Source organism: Aotus nancymaae, unplaced genomic scaffold, assembly GCF_030222135.1.
Source record: "Aotus nancymaae isolate 86718 unplaced genomic scaffold, 86718_ANA_hifiasm-v0.15.2.pri h1tg000022l_1, whole genome shotgun sequence".
NCBI lineage: Eukaryota > Metazoa > Chordata > Mammalia > Primates > Aotidae > Aotus > Aotus nancymaae.
The window spans coordinates 43,964,757-43,989,200 of record NW_026988435.1 but is presented as its reverse complement, the minus strand read 5'-3'; the positions used below and the strand labels follow the sequence as shown (position 1 = coordinate 43,989,200).

Genomic DNA, 24,444 nt, shown 5'->3' with positions numbered 1-24,444 from the left:
CGGAAGAATCTGGAGACGTGATAGCGCCTCTCTGTACCTCAGTTTCCTTCCCAGTGATGTTCAAGCAGACACTTCCAGAGGGAACTTGGAGAGCCAAGTCTAAAAACCCAGGGACAGGCCAGGGCTGGAGATGTGTGTTTAGGGGTTGCCTCTAAGATTTACTACACCGCTAGCTGGCCTATTTTTCAGATTCTATAAAGAACAGAATGAAAACGTTCTGGGATGTAGACTACTTACATACCCGTAACTTGATAAAAAGCTGCCTGTGAAAGCTACACAGAATGGGGAAAAAGGCACAATCGTTATACCACAATGCTTTACAACAGTACCACCTAGTGACAGCCTTGTGAAAATCCCATCCGCTATGTCCCCTCCAGCTTAGGGATGGCAAAGTAGGATAAACCATCTCCCTCTGGCTAGAAAGCAGGTACCCTATTCTGTTTCTCCAGTAACTATCACTTTACCTCCTACTGGTTGGAGATTCTTTTTTTCCCTCCTCATTTGGATATTGTCAGATAAAAAGTGTGTAGTCACTGAAAGCAGTCTATTCGCAAAGGATTGGCGTAGCAGCTAGATCACGGCTCATGGGTGATGTTCACTTCATTCATTAAGTACATCTGCTGTGCCCAAGTTGGTGCACATCCATCTCTAGAGACTGAACCACTAAACTGGATTTTTCTGGCACAAATGATGCATTAGGCTCTGAGAGTGTGGTTCAAAATGGCAGATGGACCAGAGTGTGGTGCAGAGAAACAGCCAGGCCATTGGAGGGAGACAGAGCTGGATTCCTCTCCACTTTTTAGCTGTATTTTCCTGGGTGGGTGACTCAGAAATAGTTTCTCATCTGTGAAATGGGAGAATGCCATCTCCCTGTAGGGTGATCATGGCATAGGCATTGTCATCCTGGTCATCTCCAGGACCCAGCTGAACCATCTGTCCCATCCTTACGGCCGCTGAAATGGGCTTATTGGATTTCTTCTCTACAGGTGTTTTCTCTCCCCCTGTAGGGTTTCCAGATTCTAAAGTACTTTGCTCTCTCCACCTTCAGCATGTTTTGCATCTTAATGATTGAGTCTGAACCCTTCCTTCCATTTGATTTTATCCTTGACATTTTCCAGGAACCCACAAGGAAGGAGTGGAGGTAACAGACCACCGGACCTGTCACTTACGGTGATTTCAGAAGTGTGACCCAAGAGAAATAAGTATCTACAAAAAATTCCAAAAGCAACAGGTTGGAAGTATTATTTATTCAAATAAACAAAAGTGTTTTATCTCCCTTTCAATGGTATATATCTTAAATTGCTGGAACATACAAATATAAAAATAAGATTATTTTAGAAAACTCCAGTTCTGAAGGGCACAACGATGGTTCAGACATTAATCAGTAGCTATGAAGCCACTTTTAAGATGAAATGAATATCCCATTACTCCAACTCTTGGTCTTATTACAATTTTAAATCAATTCAGCGTGCTGGAAATAGAGCAAAATTCCAAAAGGGAAATATAAAATAATTTTAAGCATTTTCAAAAGTACAAGTTACACTTAAGAAACATGTATTAAAGGATGTTAATCTGAGATAAACACAAAACAAACATTTTGCAAAGCACTACTTTTTGCGTCTGTGTGAGGACACACAGCTTGCATCTCTTCTGCCAGAAGCAAAATACTGACTCTAGCACAGCAGAAAAGTCAGTAACTTTGGGAAGACATGAGTGGTCGCTTTCAATGACTGGACATAGCATGTTAAACTTTAAGAATTTTTAACAATGCAAATTAACAGCAATAGTAGAAAATACATCCATTTTAGATTATAAAAATTCAGCTTTTATCAGGACAAGACAAACCTCATTCATTCTCTGCCCTATCACATGTGCCGAGTAATTGCTGCACAGAATTTCAAACCTCACTGATATAAATGCGTGAAATTACATCTACAATCTTAAAAAATGAGGGGAAAAATCTCATTTTATACCACTAGCAACAAAGAACACAAAATTGCATTACATTTGTTAAGAAATGATATTTTGTTTTCATTATAATTAGCTTTTTTCAAAATTAGCAATTTTCATTATAATTAGCTTTGTTCACTTTTTTCCCTCCATCTTAAAAAGAGATAATCTTTTAATGTTTTTCTTAACATTTCATTCAGGAACACTAATCTCAGAAATGTGAGACTTGTGTAAAATTTGACTTCAATAGGTACAATGTAGCAAGCGAAACCATACTCATATCAGGGAACTTTTAATAACCTCCATATATAGCACTCAACAGAAAAAAATAAGTCCTGACCTTTGGAGACACTTCCCTCCTTATGATATTCTGATCTGTCCATGCCTTGTGAATAAAAATGCATTTTTATTCCAACCCAAATGAAGAAAATCCTATGGCAAAACCTGGACATCAAAGGCTAGGTTGCCAAGGACGCTCAAGCTTTCTAGCCTTCTATTGATATCACTAAAGTGACAGCTGTGCCTAACATTGAAATCTACATTGTATAATGTAGATTTCATTCTATCATTTATAATTATATAATGACAAACCTATACTGGCAACATATTTTACTCAGAAGGCTATGTGTGAAGCACACGTGTGTTCTATACAGTTTGGACTTCATCTGGTTGGCCTCATACAAATAATTATCCATCTGTAAAGAGAACTACCCACTTCTTAGGGCTCCCCTGATTCCCAGAGGAGAGACAGATATTTCACTATCACCCTCCTTCCCGAGGTGCTAGTGGAGATATCAGGATGGCTGCTCTCATCACAATAGTGTCCAACAAGTACCCGGGGCTCAACGGGGCACACAAGCGTCAGGGACCAGGTACCCGCACGTCACTCTTGCCGGGGCTGGATTCGAATTTATCAGGAAGCTTTGCGATGCCTCTTGGCCCAGCCGCTACCCACCGTGTGGTTTTTAAGCAAGTGTGATGTAAAAGTTACACAGTATAATTTAGTTTAGAAGCACTGGATGTCTGTGTGTAATATCTGATAAGAAGCCTAGAGGAAGCTCGGGGAAGGGAAGAAAATACTGTATTTATTAGTGGGAGTTACGTATCCTCAAGACCTATGATAGATTCAGCCGCTGATGTGACTTGAGGTTTTGGTGGCATCACTAAGAAGCGTGGCTTTGTTCTCATTTCCACATTCCACAGATGTGGCAAACAGCCTTTGCCCACCCCTGCGGTGACACCAACAGCCCAGGGAGCCGCCCACATCTGAAAACCCTGGTTCCTGCTCTGCAGCCTCCCTCGTCCCTCCTGCACTGACGCTGAATGGGGCTGGGTGTGCTCCCGGACAGCCTGGACCTTCCGGGGACGTGGAGCCTGGGGAGCAGGGCTCCCACACTGACACCAGTGAGACAGGAGGGAGCTCCTTTTCTGTAAGTCAGTGACAGGAGACATTCTGGAGAAGGAAGCTGTCAGGCGTTCCGAATGCACGGGCTGGGCTGGCTCAGCACAGCTGGCAGAAGCAGTGAGGGCCGAGCTGCTGTGCCTCTCAATGACACTACCAGGGTAACTGCTGCCAGGAGGCTTCCACATGCTCAGACTCCACAGGTCACGATGCCAGTTCCCTTTGACCTCAGTCGCTTGACCCTGTCCTACAAACTTCCTGGTGCATGACCTTGAACCCGACTGTGTCCTGCTTGGTCCTTGAGGCCTCTCTAGTTTTATTAGGATAGGTGTGTTTTACATATGGCCACCAAGCAAGTTTCTCTTGACTTAATTGCTCCTCTGACAAATAATCAATCCTGAGAAGTTCCTTTAGAAAATTCCTAAAAAGTAGGCTGTGCCAAAAACGTGGGGTGAACTGAGGTACCCACGTCGTCCTGGGGACGTTCTTGGCTGGTGCGGACCTCCGTGGCTCACTGCCCCCTGAAGGGTGGGACCTCGCTTCTGGCTCCTTCTTGCCCTGCCCTCTTCCCAGATTCTGGAACTTGCCAGGCCCCAGCCATCCTGTACTATCCATCTGTTGAAAGAACCAATCCTTGCTCCATGTGGGCAACACCCGGCCACCAGGCCAATCTCTCCCTCTGACAAAGCTGTCATTGACACATGACTCCTGCTTGAATATTCCTTAAGTTTGGAAATCGTGGCTCTGCAAAGTGAGCCACATCTCCAATGGATTCAGCCACTTTAAAGGGAAAAGAAATCTGAGGATGGCTGGAATTAAACTGTATTTTCTTTCTTTTTTTTGAGATGGAGTCTCACTCTGTTGCCTAGGCTGGAGAGCAGTGGCACGATTTCGGCTCACTGCCACCTCTGCCTCCCTGGTTCAAGTGATTCTCCTGCCTCAGACTCCCAAGTAGCTGGGATTACAGACACACAACACCACGCCTGGCTCTTTTTTTGTATTTTTAGTAGAGACGGGGTTTCACCATGTTGTCCAGGCTGGTCTCAAACTCCCGACCTCAGGTGATCCACCTGTGTCAGCCTCCCAAAGTGCTGGGATTACAGGCATGAGCCACCACACCTGGTCTAAACTGCATTTTCTAAAAGAATATGTTCTGCTTACTTTGTTAGCATACTTTTAATTATATTCTTATTCTCCCTATCCCTCTCAAAATGTATTTTTCCAGCCTGCCATTTAAGTGGTAAACTGCTTTTACGTTCAAATGTGAAATTCTTAAAACTCCCTAAATATGTACACAATAACTTCTGTGGTATGGCATGGAGTTTTCTTGGTATTAAAAAAACCGAGTACCTCTTTTGGCCAAAACCTCTAATTTTACACTTTATGGTGCTTGGTCATAAAAAAAAAAATCTTAGTGGCAAGTTTTTCCTCCAAACAGTTCTCTAATCAATTCTAATAAGTTTGTGCAAGAGAACAGGCATGGGAATTCCACCCAATTATTTGATTTCCACTAATCAGGATAAAGTCTGTGAAACTCAATTACTGTTGTTTGTGGAACAGACAGCTGAACAGCGATTTATTCCCAATGATATCGAGTGTCGTTAGGCCAGAACTTAGAACCGAGCCGCACATGGCAGCTCCACCAAGCAGGGACGGGGAAAGAGGAATTTAACAAGTTTGCACCTGGCGAGTTAAATAATCAAATCCCTCTTCACCTCTTAAATGAAACGACGGAATCCCCAATTCACAATTGCTTTTCAACATCTATTACCCAAAGCTCTGCAGAGTCATTAATGCTGTTTTCCTGGGAACTACTTTCACAAGTTTGAACCGTAAGTGACCCCAAATTTATCTCCAATCAAAACCTCTGTGTTTCACCATGAATCAGGTAAGGTCCTTCGCAGTGTTCAGAAGTGGAACATTTTCTAGAAAAACATTCCCCGCAGTCGCACACAGGGCATCTGTTTCTTGGGTGCGAGGTACTTGTTTTTGGTTCAGGAGAAATACAAAATCGTGTACAGTACATGCTGGGAGAGCTGACACCAGTCACTTGTGGCTCTTTTAAATTCCCAAGAATAAAAATAGAATTGGTCCCCATCTCGTTTCTTGCTATTTTTAATAAATGGTTTCAGTTGCTGAAGGCAGGATTTCATTTCAGACTTTGAAAGAAGTTATCAAGAAAATAAAGCAGCATCTTAAAATAATATTGTCTATATAGAAGCACCTATTTCCCACCAGACTCGACAATGTTTCTGATAACCTAACGCTAAGTTGCACCTTTCAGGCAAGGACTGCCTTCCAGTATTCTCCACAGCGTATTACAAGGTAAAAATGACACCCTCAAAGGGTTGCTAATTCCTTTCCTGTTCCAAGCCAAACCTCCTTGAAGGCTTGCCAAGCCAAGCATCCATTTACATAACTGGAGGAGGTGGGTGTCACTAACAGGGTTCCGACTGGAAGTCCAATTCTGAGCAGGAAGGCATGCCAGAAAAATGTCCCACATTCAATTGTCTATTTCATTCCTGTTGCTAAGTTATGCTTGTGTGATTTCAGTATTTTCATCAAATTGTCACATCCAATGACATGCGATAGGAAAAGATAAAGAAATTTGATATGAAATACAAGAGAGCATGATGGCAAACTTCATTCACCTACTCTACCTGGAAACCTAGCTTGTGACTTTTGTGTATTCCGAGAACCATGCCTGTTCATCTGCGACAGGAGTAAGCTTCCCGCCTCTGAAACCTATAATACAATGAAACAGAAACTGCCTGTATAAAGAAATAAGTGGGAAAACTAACCAGGCCATACCTGCAATTCCCTCCTTTTATTTCAGGGGTTTGAATTTTTCACAGCAAGGGGAAGGCACAATCTAGGGGTGCTGGCATCACTCCTATGCAAAGTGGCCCACAAAACAGGAACCATGGAAAAAGCCAATGGGATGAGAAGAGAATCTGACTTCCAGACACCTCTCCCTCTGAAATGCACTCTGAGATTTTGAGTCCTCAACAAGCTGAGAGCAGGCGTGACAATGGGCCCTGATACAAGAGCCCCCTCCTCCCATTCCGTGCCATCATGTTCCTTCCAAGCTGCAACTCAAATCTTCTCTAGTGAGAACAGCACAGAAGGTTCTTCTGGCTGCTGGAGAGTCTTCCAGGACACCATGACAAGCCGACGTGGCCTCCACGGCTCTTTGGCACAGTCACATATTTCTCAGTATGGACGTGACCCGGGGACCCAGGGAGCAGAGCAGATGGCTGAAACATCCACACACAGCCTACTGTGAATACCAACGACACTTCTGCAGGAGGGGACACTTAGCACTTTGGGTGGAATTCTGTAATATATCCAACCCACCCCAAAAGAAATGCAGAGTGAACACTGAGCTTGGCACAGAAGCAGGAGAGAAGGGATAGTCTTTCAACTCTTCTCTTAATGACATCAGATCATAGAAGGCTGGCTATGTCGAGGTAAGGGCTTCCACTTTTCTTTGGCAAAGGCCTCAATGAGTGACAGAAAGTAGGGATTGCCCCACATAAGGCTACCACTGTACACCTGTTACCAAAGATTAAACTTCCCCAAGGGAAGCAGCACAGAGGTCAACTGCTAAACAATTTAAGCTGATTGGATGGGTATCCTTGAGCCTAGCCGGTTCTGCAAAGGGAAACACATGGCTTCGAAGCATGGGGATTAGTAGACGCTCCCTCGTGTCTTCTCTACATCTTGCATCTTCCTTCGACAACAGCTGGTCAGAAATAGGGGCATCAGGCCATTTCCCTGTTTCCCAACAGGGTAATAACCAACCTACTTCTAGAGAAGATTTGAAAAAAGAGACAACTAAGCTAGTGAAATAGAAGAAGTTTTTTTTTCATGAAAACACGATTTATTAATTTTAAGCAAGAGTAAGCATATGTGATAGTGGCCAGCTTGGTGACAGAACTCTCTTCCTGGTCGATGCACAGTTCAGCACCTGTTGGGTCTTGGCTGTTGGGATGCTAATTCTTTTGGGTGAAGGGAACAGCTGCCGTCAAGGCTGCCTGCAACCCCACCCAGGCACAGAACCCTGGGCAAAGTCTCAAAAGAGGTAGTGTTTTTACTTTCGCACCAACAACACAACAGAAGTATTGGGTACAAAAAGAGGAGGTTTCCTTCCCACTCTACCTCGATGGGCAAAAGGCCTTCCATCTTCACAAGAGGCTGGTGAGGACCATCGGTCGATGACCTCCTAGTGAATTCTGGCTCCCACTCAGAGCACAGAGAAACCCACAAAAGGGGCCTGTGGCTCTTTTTCCAGCTCTGAAGGGGACAGCACGGTTACATCCCCAGGCCCCAGGCTGCTTCTCCTGCCATCATACTGCAAGCCTTCTTTACCACTTTGACCCAGGTTGAGGTCTGGCACAAAATACCCTCAAAGGTGATTAATACAAAAAGCTTCCCGTAAGCTAAGAGGAGTTAACTATGTGCACTTATTTTTCCGGAGATTGGAGAGAGAAGAGAACTAGCCAACACTTGGTTTTGTTTTGTGTTGGTGGCACACCTAGACAGTTTGGCATAACCAATCCCATAGAGCCTGCAGCCCAATCCACTCTGTTTTGGCTTAGAATGTTTGTTTTTTCATTATCATTTTTCTTGGAAGTACGGAAGATCTGAAAGCTTGAAAATCAAGAATCAAAAGACAGTGAATCTGGAAGGCATCTGGGAGCAGAACAGAGATTGAAGACGGGTGGGCGCGGAAGGAAGCACCGCCGTCCATCCCGGCCGCTGCCCTTGAAATGTGACTTTTTTTTAAATAGCTGAGTCCACGGTTGCTTGAGGTCCAGCTTGGCTCTTCATTTCCAGCGATGTCTGACCAGAGAGGACTCATCATTCACGACCTCAGGGTCCCGGGGGCGACGCTGACACCGGAACGGCAGCAGCAGCAGGACGATTAAGACAAGGAGGATGGCTCCACACACACTCATGAGCGCATACGACACGATCCACAAAATGGGCTCGCTCAAAGACTGGGCGGGGACACAGTTGCTGGCTATGTCCTCCGTTGAGAACGGCCCAGAAATTTCAGACACTGCAGCACCTGCAATTTCTGGGGAGACATAAAGGGAAAATCCAGAGCTGTGACATGAGCAGACCACCTCCCACATCTGACACAGAGAGAACCCCTTGGCTGATTAAACCACAAAGTGGCACTCAGGTCCCAGTGGCTTAGACAGCTCAGGAAGCCCCGAGGGGGTCGCCGCTCAGTGTGCCTTCGGGGGTCCAGACCCTGCACACTGGAATGACGGTGTGTTTCAAGGTCTGCGGGTACTGAGCCTAGGTGTGGAGGGGAACTGCGGTGGGACATCTACGGGAGCAGCCTGTGCTTCATGGAAGGCCGGTGAGGCTGCAGTGCCACGCAGGTGAGAGTGCAGGTCAGCGCCGGGTCGTGACAGCTGCGTGGGTTGTGCTTCCTCCGTGGAGATGAAAAAAGAGGAGAAAGGGGAGAAAGAGTAGGAGAGGCTACCACAGAAAGCTCAGTTGGACCTGCCTGTGTCATGGGGAATTTTTCCTGGTGGAGTCAACCTGAGTTCACTCTCTACCATGGATTCTACTACAGACAGGGATCTCACATCAGCCTGATCCACAGTCTTAGTGGGTTGCGAGAACTCCCAGGGTCAGACTGGATCGAGAGACCCGCCTTGCTCCACTCTAACCCTAGGTCTCATCTACAGCCAGGAGCAGTAGGTGAATGCAACACCTAATTCATGACATCCCTGGTGACAAAGAGAAACACAGTTAAAATTCACCCAGTGACTTCTGCTAGAGACTCTTGAATAACTTCAAACCAAGAAGAAAGTTGAGATGATTTCTTAAAGCCAGTTTGTGGATTATCAGTAGACTTCCTTTCCCTGCACTAAGCTTCCCTGATCCTTTCAGGAATATGGGATCTTAAGCTTTACTTGCAATACAAAAAAGAAATAGGCCTCATTATCCATTTTTCCTATATGTAATTGCAGAAATTAGTATTTTGGCACCAGAAAATAACACTGCAAAGCATTTAATTTTTCTATAACTAAAGCTTCAAGATCTTCAGAGTTGCCAAACAGTACCCTTTTTGACTGAGGAAAGAAAAAGTCAAAATAACAGTGGGATAGTGACCTGAAAAGAATGGTTTTTAAAATCAGAGGAAAACAGGCTCGATTACTTTGCAAAGTGACTGCATTTTCTTGCTAATGTGGATTCTGTCTTAATACGGCTTTTTTTTTTAAGTGCACTAAAAAAGAAAGGCAAGGAACTAGAGCCTGCCAACACCTGAGAACAGAGGGATGCAGCCTGCAGTCAATCTACACTCCCATTTCCTGGTTTGTAGATAATGATATTGCTTAACACAGAGAGAAACAAGGTGCAAGAGACGAGGGAGCTCTCCTGGACTGTCTTTAATAAGGGCGCTAATTCCATTTACAAAGAAAAGCTCTGCCCGCATGACCTAATCACCTTCCAAAGGCCCCAACTCCAAATATCATCACCTTGGAGATTAGGTTTCAACATAAGAATTTTGGCAGGACATAAACATTTATTCTATAGCACTAATTATGCAAGGAAGCAGGAAAACACAGTTCATAGCAGGGAGTAAAATCAACCAATTGGAACTTAGTTAGAAATGGCACAGATGACAGAATTAGCAGGCAGGATATCAAGATATTTATTATGACTGTATTCTACTCAGATGCTAGATAAAATGTTAAACATGGTAAACAGAGACACAGAAAACATTAAAGATCTAAATCAGATTTCTAGAGGTAAAAATTGCAATATGTGAGATAAAAAATATACTGGATGGTTGTAATAGCAGATTATATGCTGCAGAAAAACAGACGAATGAATTAAAAAACATAACAATAGAAAACACCCAAAATGAAGCCGAGAGAAAAAAAAACCTGAAAAATAAAAAGAGAAAACATCAAAGTGTGGACAACATCAAGCTGCTAAATCATGTAATCAGAGTACTCAAAAGAAAGAGGGGACTGTGAGGCAAAAAATATTTGAAAAATCGATGACCAAAAATTTTCCAAATTTGATGAAACTGTAAATCCAACAGATCCAAGAAGCCCAAAGGACCCTAAACACAAAAAATGACATAGATTATAATAGTGAACTGCTGAAAACCAGTGATAAAAATTTCTTAAAAGCAAAGAGAGAGAAAAAAGAAATGTTATGTACAAATGAATAAAAATAAGGATTATAGATGACTTCATGTTGGAAGCAACGCAAACTAGAAGACAATAGAGCAACATCTTTAAAGTACTGGGGCTAGAAAAAGCCCTGTCAACCTAGAACTCTATACCCAGCAAAAACATCTTTTAAAAATTAAGATGAAATAAAAATGTTTTCAGTCATACACAAATTGAGATAAGTCATCATAGATTTTCACTAGAGAAAGTTCTTCAAGTAGAAGAAAAAGGACATCAGAAGGAAACTTGAATCTACACAAAAGAATGATGAACACCAGAAATGGAAACTATATAGTAGTTATAAAATCTTTACTTTTAAATTTAAATATTTTAAAAAATTAACCAATTAAAGCAAAAATTATAACAGTGTGTCAGGTGGCTTATAATACAGGCATAGATAAAATACATGCCAATCATAGCATAAAGGACTGAAGAAGAGAAATAGAAGTGTATTGTTGTAAGGCTCTTAGACTATATGAAGTAGTAGACTCTGATCAGTTAAAAAAAACTTATACTATACATCCTAAAGCAATCACTAAATAGTTATAGCTAATAAACTAGCAAAGAAGATATACAGAAATAGAAAATACTCAATCCAAATGAAGGCAACAAAAAAGGAAAAAATGAGACAAAAGAGAGAAAAAGAAAAATAGTTTTCTTCATTGTTTTACTGGTTAAACAGAGACACATCAATCATACATTAACTATAAATTCTAAGCCAGAATTCAGCAAACTTTTTCCATAAAGGGCCAGATTGTAAATATGTTAAGCTTTTTAGGTTAGCTTCTTTGTTTTTTTTTCAACCCTTTAAAAATGTAAAAACTATTCTTAGCTCAGGCCATACAGAAACAAGCTACCTGCCAGATTCAGCCTACAGACAGTTGTTTGTGGATCTCTGATTTAAACAGCACAACTAAAAAGCAGAGATTGCTAAATTAGATAAAAAGCAAGATCCAAGTATATTCTGCCTACAAGAAACTCGCTTTTAATGTAAAGACTCAAAATGTTGCCGGCACAGTGGCTTACGCCTGTAATCCCAGCACTTTGGGAGGCCAAGGCGGGTGGATCACCTGAGATTGGGAGTTCAAGATCAGCCTGACCAACATGGGGAAACCCCGTCTCTACTAAAAATACAAAATCAGCCAGGCATGGTGGCACATGCCTGTAATCCCAGCTACTCAGGAGGCTGAGGCAGGAGAATTGCTTGAACCCAGGAGGTGGAGGTTGTGGTGGGCCAAGATCGTGCCATTGCACTCTAGCTTGGGCAACAAGAGTGAAACTCTGTCTCAGGAAAAAAAAAAAGAAAAAAGAAAAAAAAAAAAAACCCTCACAATGTTAAAAGTAAACAGATGAAAAATATGTATCATATTAATGCTTATCAAAAGAAATCCAGAGTGGCTACATTACTACTAGACAGAACAGATACAGATCAAAAAGAATTACCAGAGATACAGTAGTTTCATAATGATAAAATGTTCCCTTCATAAATAGATGTAAAAATCCTAATGGTTTTGTACCTAATAAGAGTGTTTCAAATTACATAAAACAAGACAGATGAAAATGCAAAGAGAAATCCACAAATCCACAAATATAGTCAGAGATTCCAATATCACTTTCTCAATAATAGAGCAAGTAGACAGCAAATAAGTAATGATACAGAATATCTAAACAACACTATCAACTAACTTGACCTACTATAAAACACTCTATCCATAATAGCAGAATATACACTATTTTCAAGAGCACAAGAAATATTTACCATGATAGACTATATTCTGGGTGATGAAACAAGTTTCAATAAATTCCAAAAGATTCAATTCCTAAAAACTATATTCCCTGACCACACTGAGGTTAAATTAGAGGTCAGTAACAGAAAGCTTCTGGAAAAATCCCTAATTATTTGGAAACTAAATAACACATTTGTGGCCAGGTGTGGTGGTGGCTCACACCTGTATTCCCAGCTCTTTAGGTGGCTGTGGTGGGAGGATCACTTGAGGCCAGAGGATGGAGGCTACAAGGAACACACACTACTGTATGCATGTATACTCACACTACTGTACTCCACTCTGGTAACAGAGCAAGACTCCATCTCTCTTTTTTTTAAAATAACATTTCTAAAACTACAACACTTCTAGAAAGAAACACAGGAGGAAATCTTTGTGTCTTTGGGTTAGGCGAAAAATTTCTTAGCATACCCAAAAGCACAATTTGTAAAATAAAAAAACAAAAATGATCTTATCAAAATTAAGTAAGAACTTCTCCTCCTTAAAAGAAAATATTAACAGATGAAAAAGTCTTGGCAAAAATATTTACAAGCCAAATTTCTGGTAAAGGACTTGTATTCTTAATATATAACTCTGAAGACTCAATAATGAGAAAACAAACAACCCTACACAAAAATGGGCAAGAACATTTGAAAAGACACTTCATTTAAAAAGATACATGAATGGCAAAAAAAGCACATAAAAAGATATTCAGGATCATTAGTCATTAGCGAAATGCAAACTAAAACCACAATGAGACCACTAAATATTAATATCTATTAAATAAAAATACTGACCATATCAAATGTTGGTGAGGATGTTTGAACAACTGGAACTTTCATAAACTGCTGGCAGAAATGTGACATAATACAGCCAACTTTGAAAATGAGTTTGGCGGCAAGTGAAACATACTTATTATATAACTCAGCCATTCCACACCTATTTGTTTATCCAGGAGAAATAAAAATATGTGTCCAAGGACTTGCATGCTATTGTTCATAGCAGCTTTATTTATAATTGCCAAAAAACCCAAAACTTGGCAACAACCCAAAAGTTCACTAACAGGTGTATGAGGATAAAGAAATTGTAATGTCTAAACACAATAGAGCATTGATCTGCAATAAAATAATGAACTATCGAACGTGAAACATTATAGATGAACCTCAAAATAATTATATTGTGTGAAAGCAGTCAAACAAAATGGAATATGTACTGTATGATTTCATTTATATAAAATTCCAACAAATGCAAACTAGTTTACAGTGACAGAAGGCAGGTCAGGGGTTTCCTGGGAATGGCATGGGGTCCAGAGGACCTGGGGGGGCAGGGAAAACAGCTCAGTGCATAGGACCACTACCTCGTGGTGATGGCTTCAAAGATGTGCGCGGATGTAACGCTTATCAAACTGTATCCTTTCAATATGAACTGTTTATTTTACACCAATTATATCCCAACAAAGCTGTTTTAAAAAGTCAAAAGAGTAAGGGAGTCAAAGTATGTCAAACAATAATACATGTGACATAATCACATTGAGATTAGAGAAGAAAAACCAAACCAATCTCAGTCACACCGGCTCCATGCATATTGATTCACTACTGTTCTTCCAGCTGAATGCCTGAGTTCATACCCATTTTCTTGTATGTGCTGTGTGTGGTGCGTATAATAAAAATACCAAAAAAAAAAAAAAAATTAAAATCAATTTTCTTCAATATACCATGTATTACTTTTTATTTTTTTGAGATGGGGCCTGGCTATGTTGCCCAGGCTGGAGTGCAGTGGCTATTTACAGGCATGATAGTAGCACATTGCAGCCTCACACTCCTGAACTCAATCCTCCCACCACCTCAGCCTCCCGAGTAGACATGTATCACTTTTATAATTAGAAGAGTCATGGATTTTGTTTTCGAGTTTTTGAAAAACAGCACCAATTTAAGATTGTCAGACATCAAGCATTATCCAGAAACAACTACATTCTCATATTAACTAGCTGCTTAGCATTAAAGAAAAGCTGATTTAAAATTCCTTCCGGAATCAGGAATGCCATCCACTGCATGGTGTCCACATTTATTACTTATAGTACTAATTCTATGATTATAAAGCAGATTCTAACTTGTAAGCCGGATTGATTTCTGAGAGGCCATTGTACGCAGTGGATGAGAGCATGACCCTCGGGCCAGACTTCTGGGGTTTCAATCCCAGCTCCCACATACAAACTGTGCGATCTGGGCCAAGTTACTTAACTTCTTTGCCCCCAGTTTTGTCACCTATAAAATGAAGATAATAACAGCCCCTATAAGTCAATCTTGTAAGAACAATCAAGTTAATAGATGTTAAGCACTTACTACAGTCTTGGGCTAAGATCAGTGCTACATAAGTGTCCTCTGTTACTACATCGTTATTTTTAATTCTTTTATCAATGTCACAGTTTTAATTGTGTATTTTCTCTGAAAGGTCAGGGTCTGGTTGATAATGAGTGCCTGTGGAAGATCTATAATTTTACCAAGGATAAAAATTATAATGGTCAGGTCTTTTTCCCTACAGCATACAAAATAATGAGAACTGTCCCACCACGCTGATTATCTGGTACTGAGATGCTTTCTGAGTAGGCATGGTTTACTTAGAAGAACATTCTGGAGTTTCAGGACGGGGGCTTTGGACCCAGAGCCAGTTTTTTTCTGCAATCATGTGAAAGCCATAGACCATCTGGGTCCCTCAGTGTTTACTTCTGTAAAATGAGGAAACAGAGCTACTGCCTGAGCTACACCTTTGGGGTCCCTGGCTTTAGTATCTTTTGATTGTAGTCTAAGTAGATGGCAGAGGCGTATCTCTGAAACTGCTCTTAACAGCTAACTTGCCTATTTTTAAACATGAGCATGCACCAGATGATCCATTTCAACCTGCAGTAAGAAAAATTCACAGTCAAATGGTTGCCATCATCCATGATGCGTCTCGAGTTGTACAAGCTGAGATCTATACAGCTCTTGGGTGCTAAATGTCTCAATCTATAAAAAGAGATGGGTGGTATTTCATAAGCTTTGGATACATTAAAATAACAGAGAGTTGTCAATTTTAACACTCTATTATTTTCTTAGCCATAGGACACTCAGCCCAGCAACACAGAGGCGGTTGAAAGTGCTCCAGTCCCTAGAATCTGTGTCAGATATGAGACACTGGCCAGAGGGATAACACACCCTGACCTCCAGCCGATTTGACTGCAGTAATGATTCTGAGCAGGGGTGGGGGTAGGCCAAGGAGAGGCAGGGTCAGCATAAGAGAAGCACCTGGGGAAATTTTTCCAAAATACCCATCACCTTCCCACCCACCACCATCCTCCTGTGCCCTGGCTGGAAAAGGGCATGAGGAGGTCGACCAGGTGTATTTTGAACGAGCTCCCCAGGAGATTCTAATCAAGGAGCTCCTACTCAGTGCTCCCCACACCCCAACCCTTAGGCTAAGCGTCATCTGACAAACAAAAATGACCATGAAAACCAGAATAATAATTAAAAAAAAAACACTGCGAGAGAAGGGCAGCTCCCAAAGATTTTGGGTCCTCAGACAGTGGCTGGTGTGAAGGTAGAACCTCTTCCTGCCGCAACACAGAGAAATGAGGACAAAATATAACTTTTTATCTCTATAGCTGAGCGCAGAAGTAAGAGACATTGCTCACCAGAGAAAAGGCCCTAGGGCTGGGTTCCCATGACCAGAAGGGGTGAGAGACTTGACTCTGGGCACCAAGAATGTGGGCACTGGGGTCAAGATGCCTGTGCAAGCCTTGTTTATTGGTGAAAGGAACTGGGAAGTTCGACCAACAAGGAAGCCTGGCTCAGCTAGGGGGCTAAGGGGTTGGGGGAGGAGGGCAAGAAACTCTGCCATGAGAAATGGAGCCCCTAATCCTCCACCTCAAGCATGGCTGGCATCTAATTCACACAACCTGGTATACAAATCCCAAAATTTTTGTGGTCTGAGGACACTCAGCAGAAACAAATGTAAAATGGCTTTATAGCAACACTTTACAGCCCAAGGCACACTGAACTCTCCTGGAAGAAAAAATGTGCTCCCTCTAAACATTAACTCACAACAAAAAACTGCAAAGCAAATGAGAAAAAAGCCCACTATGAGAGAGCAGTCAGCAGATTAAAAAAAAACAAGATGAATTCCCCATGAGTGATGGAAAAATAGAACAATGTGCACAAGATTATACCACAGCTGTATTTAAAGTGACTAAAACCCATTAATATACCATTTTTTAAAACTAAACAGGCTGACTCAAAGGTTTATGAAAGGAAAGAAAAATTAAGAAGAGTAGGAACATTCTGAAAAAGGAATAAAAGGGAACTAATACTGTATCAATGGAATAGTACAGAAAATCCAAAAATAGATATACATCTCCAAAATATTTACTAGTATGCAGTAATTGCAGAATTTAAAGAACAGATAAATTATTTGATAAATGTTATAACAATGGGATAGTCATCCTGGAAGAAAGAAGTTTAATCCATACATTCCATGCCAAGTTAAATCAAACAGGAAAGCACTTGAATAAGTCACAAAGCACTTTTAGTGAGGAAAGTCATTTAACATGTAACAGTAGACCCAAGAGCCTTAAAGCAAAATATCAAACTATTTAAATATACAAAGGGAAATTTTTTACACTAAAACATGTCATAAGCAAAGTTTAAAATATTTACAATTGAGACAGAAATTATAGTATTTTTTTCCTCCAAGCAAATCATTAATTACTCCATTACATAAAGAGTTCCTACAAATTAATACAAAAAACTAATAACCCAACAGAAAACAACGGACAAAGACATGAGTGGGTAGTTCACAGAAAAGGGCAAACAAATGACCTTAGTCATATGAAAATAAACTCAATCTGACTCACAGAAAGTGACACAAATTGAAACTACACCTGTCATTTTTCACCTGTCAGATTACCAAAATTTCCTAGTTTGGTAACACCAGGTTGGTGGGCTGACTGGTGAAACAGGTCATCAGCTACATTACAAGAGAAGGTATGGCCAGGTGTCAATGAGTATAAGCTCTATGGAAGACAATGAGGTGATATTCATTAAAATTACACATGTTGATACCCTTTAACTCAGCAATTCTAATTTAACCTAGACGTACACGTTTATATATGCAAATGATATATATAAATGGTGTCCTCTGCAGTATTATTTGTAACAACAAAGGATTTAAAACAACCTAAATGTCTATCAATATTGAACTGGTTAAATAAGGGAGCACCCATATAATAGACTACAAGGCTCAAAAAAATAAAAAAAAAAACCAAATAAGGAAGAACTTTAGGCATTAGTAGTATGACTACCTCTGAGGGAGTGCGGCTATGTGCTATATTTTACCTTCGGAATATTACCTAGCCTTTTTAATTAAAAAAAAAACAACTAAAAATAAAGAAAACCCAAGCCACAATAAAAATTTTAAATGACACTATAGAAAAGTTAGCTGGTATATTGTTTATTTATTTAGAATCTGTTCTGTCTCCCAGGCTGGAGTGCAATGACATGATCATGGCTCACTGCAGCCTTGACCTCCTGGGCTCAAGTGATCTTCCTGCCTCAGCCTCATGTGTAGTTGGGACCATAGGTATGTCACACCATGCTTGGCTAATCTTTTGCTTTTCTGTAGACAGGGTCTTACTTTTTTGTTGATATGGTTTGGCTGTGTCCCCATCCAAATCTCATGCTGAATTGGGATCCCAAGTGTTGGAGGTGGGGCCTGGTAGAAGGTGATTGGATCATGGGGGTGGTTTCTAATAGTTTAACACCATCTCCCAGTATTGTTTCATGATAGAGTTCTCACAAGATATAGTTGTCTGAAAGTGTGTAGCATCTGCTCTCTCTCTCTCTCTCTCTCTCTCTCTCTCTCTCTCTCTCTCTCTCTCTGGCCATGTGAAGAGCATGCCTGCTTCCCCTTCAACTTCTGCCACAATTATAAGTTTCCTGAAGCCTCCCAAGAAGCAGAAGTCTGTACAGCCTGCAGAACCATGAGCCAATTAAAACTCTTTTCTTAATCAATTACCCAATCCCAGGTATGTCTTTCTAGCTGCCTGGGAATGAAATAACACAGTTGCCCAGGCTGGTCTTGAACTTCTGGACTCAAGTGATCCTCCTGCCTCAGCCTCCTAAAGTTTTGGGACTACAGGTATGAGCCACTGTGCCCAGCAATGGTATATTTGGAAAAGTATGAGCTATAATTTCTAGAAATAAAAAATAAAGTCATTGAAATGAAAAACTCAAATAAAAAGACCCCCAAAACCAAAGACAATTAAAGAATCAAAACATAGTAAAAATAATTAATAAAAAAAGCACAAAAAAAGAAATAAAAAAACCTCACTGAATAGGTTAAACAGTAGATTGAACATAGCTGAACAGAGAATAAGGCCAATATAAGATGTATCTGAAGAAATTACACAGAATGCAGCAAAGAAAGATAGAGAGGAAAACATGAACAAGAAAGGTCAAGGGACCTGAAATAAATAATGAGAAATCTCATTACTTGAAATGAGAGATCCAGAAGAAGAGACCAGAGAGAATGTGTACGAAGCAACAGTAGAAGAGGTAACAGCTGAGCATTCTCTAAGATTGAGGACGAAAGACATGAGTTGTCAGATTCAGAGAGCATAAAGGGTGTAGCATGATGGGAAAACACCCTACACTTAGACACATCATAGTGAAACTTCACAACGCTATTCAGAACACTGGAAATGTAGAATAAAAGCAGTCTTATTGGTAACTAAGGAAAACAACAGATTACCCTTAAAGGTACAACAATTAAGACCAAGTAGTGTCTTTTCTTCAGCATCATCATAGCCTAAAGACAATGAAACTGAAACTTCAAAACACTAATGTAACACGAGCAACCTAGAATTCCATTTACAGCTAAACTGTGATTTGAAACTGAGGCAAAATAAAATTTACCTTTCATAGTCTTTTATAAAAGATATCCAAAGGTGCATTCTTCAACAGAAAGAAAATTGCTGTGTGTTGTTCCACTGAATGACAAGTCAACAATTGTTTACCTCTTTTCCTCTGGTTGGCTTTTGGGATGTTTTGTGTACTTATGTAACTACTAAAGTATGTATTATTCAGTTATTTTATGTGTAAAGCTGCTACGAACCTTCTGGTTAAGTCTCAGTAAACTTACATACTCATTTCATACATACACTTACACACTCATTTCACACATACACTTACACACTCATTTCACACATACACTTACATACTCATTTCACGCATACACTTACTCATTTCACGCATACACTTACATACTCGTTTCACGCATACACTTACATACTCATTTCATACATACACTTACATACTCATTTCATTCATTACATACACTTACATACTTTGCATACACCTAAGAGTGACAACGGCTGGGTTATAGAGTAGGCATATATTTAATGTTGAATGTTGATTATAGAGTAGGCATGTGTTTAATGTGGAAATTGTCAAAAAGCTTTTCCATTCATACTGAATACTTTTCAGAAACTGGAAATCCCTAAATTTAGAATTAAGAAGGCAATTCCACAAATCTATCTTATGCATAATGCTCCCTGGTGCAAAATGAGAAATATTTCCTTTAAAGTAAGAAAAAAGACAAAAATGTCCATTGTAACCATTTGTATTCAATACTGTCTCAGAGGTCATCACAAAAATATAAATAAAAGGATATAAGGATCAGAAATGATTTAAAATATATTATTTTCAGGTTATATGGCTGTTTTAATAGAAAGTCCAAGTGACTCTAGAAACCGTTTCTAAAAAGGAGAACTTAGCAATGTGGCTGGATAGAAGATTAATATATAAAAGTTGCACACCCATATTCCAAACAACCCACCAGAAAATGCAGTGCAAAATAATCTCATTTTTTATGGTAAGAACTAAGAGGTATACGTAGGAATAAGTATTTGTGTAAAATCTTTTTGGACAAAATTACAAAACACCGCAGTAGGACATAAAAGAAGACCTAAACAAATGGAAAGATCTGGCACATTCAAGGGGGAAAACTTGATGTGGTAAAGATTTGGTTTCTTCTCAAGTTAATTCTGCAAGTTCAATGCAGTTCTAATAGAAATCCCAATAGGGTTTTTCAGGGATCTCAACAAGCTGAATAAAAGGGCAAAAGTAGTCAAGAGAACTGCAAAGAAGAGTAAGAAGAGTCAAGTCCCTGTCAGATACTGTTCCATAACTAAAAAAAATTAAAACTAGATGGCTTAGCCCAAGGGTAGACAACTTGACCTGTGGAATGGAACAGAATGCTCAGAAATAGGCTCACGTATAAATGGGGACGCAGTACATGACAAAGATGCTATTAAAATTTATTAGATATCTTGCAAAAAAAATTAACTCAAGTCTGATTAAGCCTCGAGACTTAAGTTCAAGGGAATATGAGGTAAAATCAATGCATTATATGATCTCATTAGGAAACAGATAAAACTAAATATGATACATTGTACAAAAGAACTGGCCTTCTGAAACAAAATAAAACAGCAAAACAGCTAATGAAAACATTTCGGGGACACCTGGGGAAATCTGCATGTGGCCTACATAGTCATGATACTTAGTAAATATTATTAATTTTTTTAGGTGTGATTATGGTATTGTGTTTATATAGGAGAATGTCCTTATTTCTAAGATGCATAATAAAATTTTTAGGGGTAAAAGTCATGATATCTGCAATTCATTTGCAAATGGTTCAGCAAAAACTACATACTAACCTATACACACATACTGGTATATGGCAAAATGCTAAAAATTACTGTATCTAGATGGTTGGCATGCAGAATGTCATTGTATTATTTTTAGTCTCTTCTGTAGATATATTTTCATAATAAAATACTGGAAAAATCAGAGGAGAAAACATTATATATCCAATAAGGATGCTGAGAAAATGGTAAGTCCTTATAAAAATTAATTTCCTAATTCACTTTTTGGAAGAAAATAAGAAAAAAGTATACAGTATCTTTAGAAGAAAAATTATCGCTATTTTCTTGGATTAAGGAAGTATTTCTTAAATAAGGCACAGGGCATAATTCATGAGAGAAATACTGGTAAACTTGATTTCACTAAATTAAAGATATATATATATATGTGAATAAAAGGTGCCAAAACAAAGTAAAAAGAAGTCAGGGAGATTAGATGGTATAACCCAGAAAAATTAATATCTCAGAAATATAAGGAACTCATGTCTATCAATAAAAACGATGGGTGGAAAAATGTGCATATATTAATAGGAAAATTTATCCTTAGAGAAGAAGCTCAAACATCCCAAAAAATGTCCAAAGTTGTGTAAACTTGAAAGTAATCAACTAAAATGTGACACTACTTCACGTACATGGATTAGCGAAACACAAAGACAAAACAAAGACACTAATGCTTTTAGGGAATGGAAATTCTCATATAACGCTGATGTTCCAGCTACTATAAAGACGGTTTTAACCTTAGCCAATAACACTGAAGAGCTGCATATTAAATCATTTAGAAATTCCATTTCTAGAGGATGTCATTCACCTACACAAAGATGTTCACTGCAGTACTGTTTATAATTGCCAATACAGAAATAACCCAAATGTTAAGATAAAAATGGGTAATCTAGATACATTCATAAAGTGAGATATTATGCAGTCAAAACAAATGACCTAGTACTCACATCAATATGGAAAATCTATGAAATGTAATGTTGAACAATAAAGTCGAGTTGACAAAGGATACACACCACCACAGCATTCCTGCAAATTTAAAAATAAAATAAAGAAACCAAACAAACAAATTAACCAACCTAGGTTTTGTGATAAGTATATGGTAGGATGCTTCCAAGGTAACTGCTAATGACCACCCCCTGCTTCCTGGCATTTACCTGCGTCGTCCCCTCCCACATCATATCAGGGTCATTCTGTGCGACCAGCCGAGAGGGGTAGAAGTAAGAACGTGCCGCTTCCAAGATTAGGTGATGAAAACTGGGGCTTCTGTCCTGGGTGCTCTGACGTGTTCTCTCGGATCACTTGCTCAGCACTGACCAGAGGACATCAGGTAGTCCTGGGGTGAGGTCCAAATGGTGAGGGAAGTGGGGCTCCTGCCACCATGAGAGTGAACTTGGAACCAGTTCCTACAAAGGACTTCAGATAGCTGCAGCCTCATGAGCAATGCTGGGTCAGACACCAGGGTAAGCCCCTCCTCGATTCCTGGCCCTCAGAAACTACACAAGATGGCCAGGTATGGTGACTCACACCTGTAATCCTGGCACTTTGGGAGGCCAAGGTGGGAGGATCAGTTGAGCCCAGAGGTTCAAGACCAGCCTGGGCAACATGGTGAAAACCCATCTCTGCAGAAAATATCAAAAATGTTCTGGGCATGGTGGTACATGTTTGTAGTTCCAGGTACTTGAGGGGCTGAGGTGGGAGGATCGCTTGAGCTCAGGAGGTGAAGGCTGCACTGAGCCAAGATCACGCCACTGCACTCCAGCCTGGGTAACAGAGCTAGACCCTGTCTCTTAACAAAACAAAAGCCAGGCTGGGTGTGGTGGCATATGCTTGTAATCCTAGCACTTTGAGAGGCCACAGGGGGTTTAGCACTTGAGCCAGGGAGTTGGAGACCAGCCTGGGCAACATGGCAAAACTCCCTCTACACAAAATACAAAACAATTATCTAGGGCAGTCTTGCACACCTGTAGTCCCAGCTACTCAGCAGGTTGAGGGTGGAGGATCATCTAAACCAGGGGTTGAGTCTGAAGTGAGCCCTGATCATGCCACTGTACTCTACTCTAGCCTGAGTGACACAGCAAGACCCTGTCTCAATCAATCAATCAATCGAAAGAAAGGAAGAAAGAAAGAAAAAGAAACAAACTGCAGAAGGTGATAGAGAGTTGTGACATTTGGGGGCAAGTTGTTACCTAACAATAGATAATTAACAGAAGGTGCTCACACCCATCTAGTAAAATTCTAAATGTACAGTAATTTAGATAAGAATATACACTAATTTCAGGATAATGAGTAATGCTGGGGAAGGGGGTGGGTGGGGTGGGACTTCAGCTACACTTGTTTTCTCATTTCTATGACAATTTTTTAAAGAAAATATGACAAAATGTTAAATCTGGATATTCTGTAAATGTGCACACAGTATATGATTTTCTGTAACTTAAAGTTTTTTTTTGTTAAACATTTTATAATGAAAAAATAAACACTTTATATATATATATTTTTTTTTTTTTAAAAAAAGGCAGCATAGCTATTCCATTTATTAGGGTTCTGTCAAGCACTGTCTGGGCCTTTAATTGCAGCCCTGAGCAAAGTAATTACTTTAATGGCTAAACAATCCACATGGAAGAGGAGACACAGATCAGCGTATTTCCCTCCAGCTGGTAAAATCAAACGTTTAAGTACCAAAACCTTAAATAAATTTTTTAAAAAGGAACAACACTTTGGGAGGCCAAGGTGGGTGGATCACGAGGTCAAGAGATCGAGACCATCCTGGTCAACATGGTGAAACCCCGTCTCTACTAATACAAAAAATTCGCTGGGCATGGTGGCGCGTGCCTATAATCCCAGCTACTCAGGAGGCTGAGGCAGGAGAATTGCCTGAACCCAGGAGGCGGAGGTTGCGGTGAGCCGAGATCGTGCCATTGCACTCCAGCCTGGGTAACAAGAGCGAAACTCCGTCTCAAAAACCAAAAAACAAAAAACAAAAGAAATAAAAAGGAACAACAAAAAAATGTATAGAAGAGCACCTAGCAAATAACTCACAGTGAAATTCGGGGACAAAAAGTTGCCCTGTCTAAGGACGCCTAATATTACACCATTTCCAACAGTAATTCACTTAAAAACAAATGGTTATTAGACTCTGCCATATTCAGTGGACTCTAACAGCTGTTGCCATAATAGCCTCTACTTTAATGACATTTAACAAGAAAACGGAAACTGTGGGCAAAATTGCTTACGTTCTTAGATTCCCCTGGTTAAAAAGAAGTAAAATAATCACAGTTAGGAAATTCAGTGATATTTCAGTCCCACTTGCTGCTACAAAGAAAGCCCTCACTCAATAATTACTGAATAGGCTGAAAGAGTTATTGCACACGCAAAAGGTAAACATTACTCATG

At 40.1% G+C, this 24,444-nt stretch overlaps 1 protein-coding gene across 1 annotated transcript in view; it reads right to left on the bottom strand.

The window, feature by feature from the left end:
• Positions 1–1,225: 1,225 nt before the first annotated feature.
• BACE2 (beta-secretase 2) overlaps positions 1,226–24,444 on the bottom strand; it is a 106,072-nt gene continuing 82,853 nt past the window's right edge. Inside the window, exon 9 of the mRNA XM_012445126.3 lies at positions 1,226–8,435. Coding sequence (XP_012300549.3) covers positions 8,182–8,435 — 254 coding nt within the window. The 3' untranslated portion in view covers positions 1,226–8,181. The remainder of the gene's footprint in view (positions 8,436–24,444) is intronic.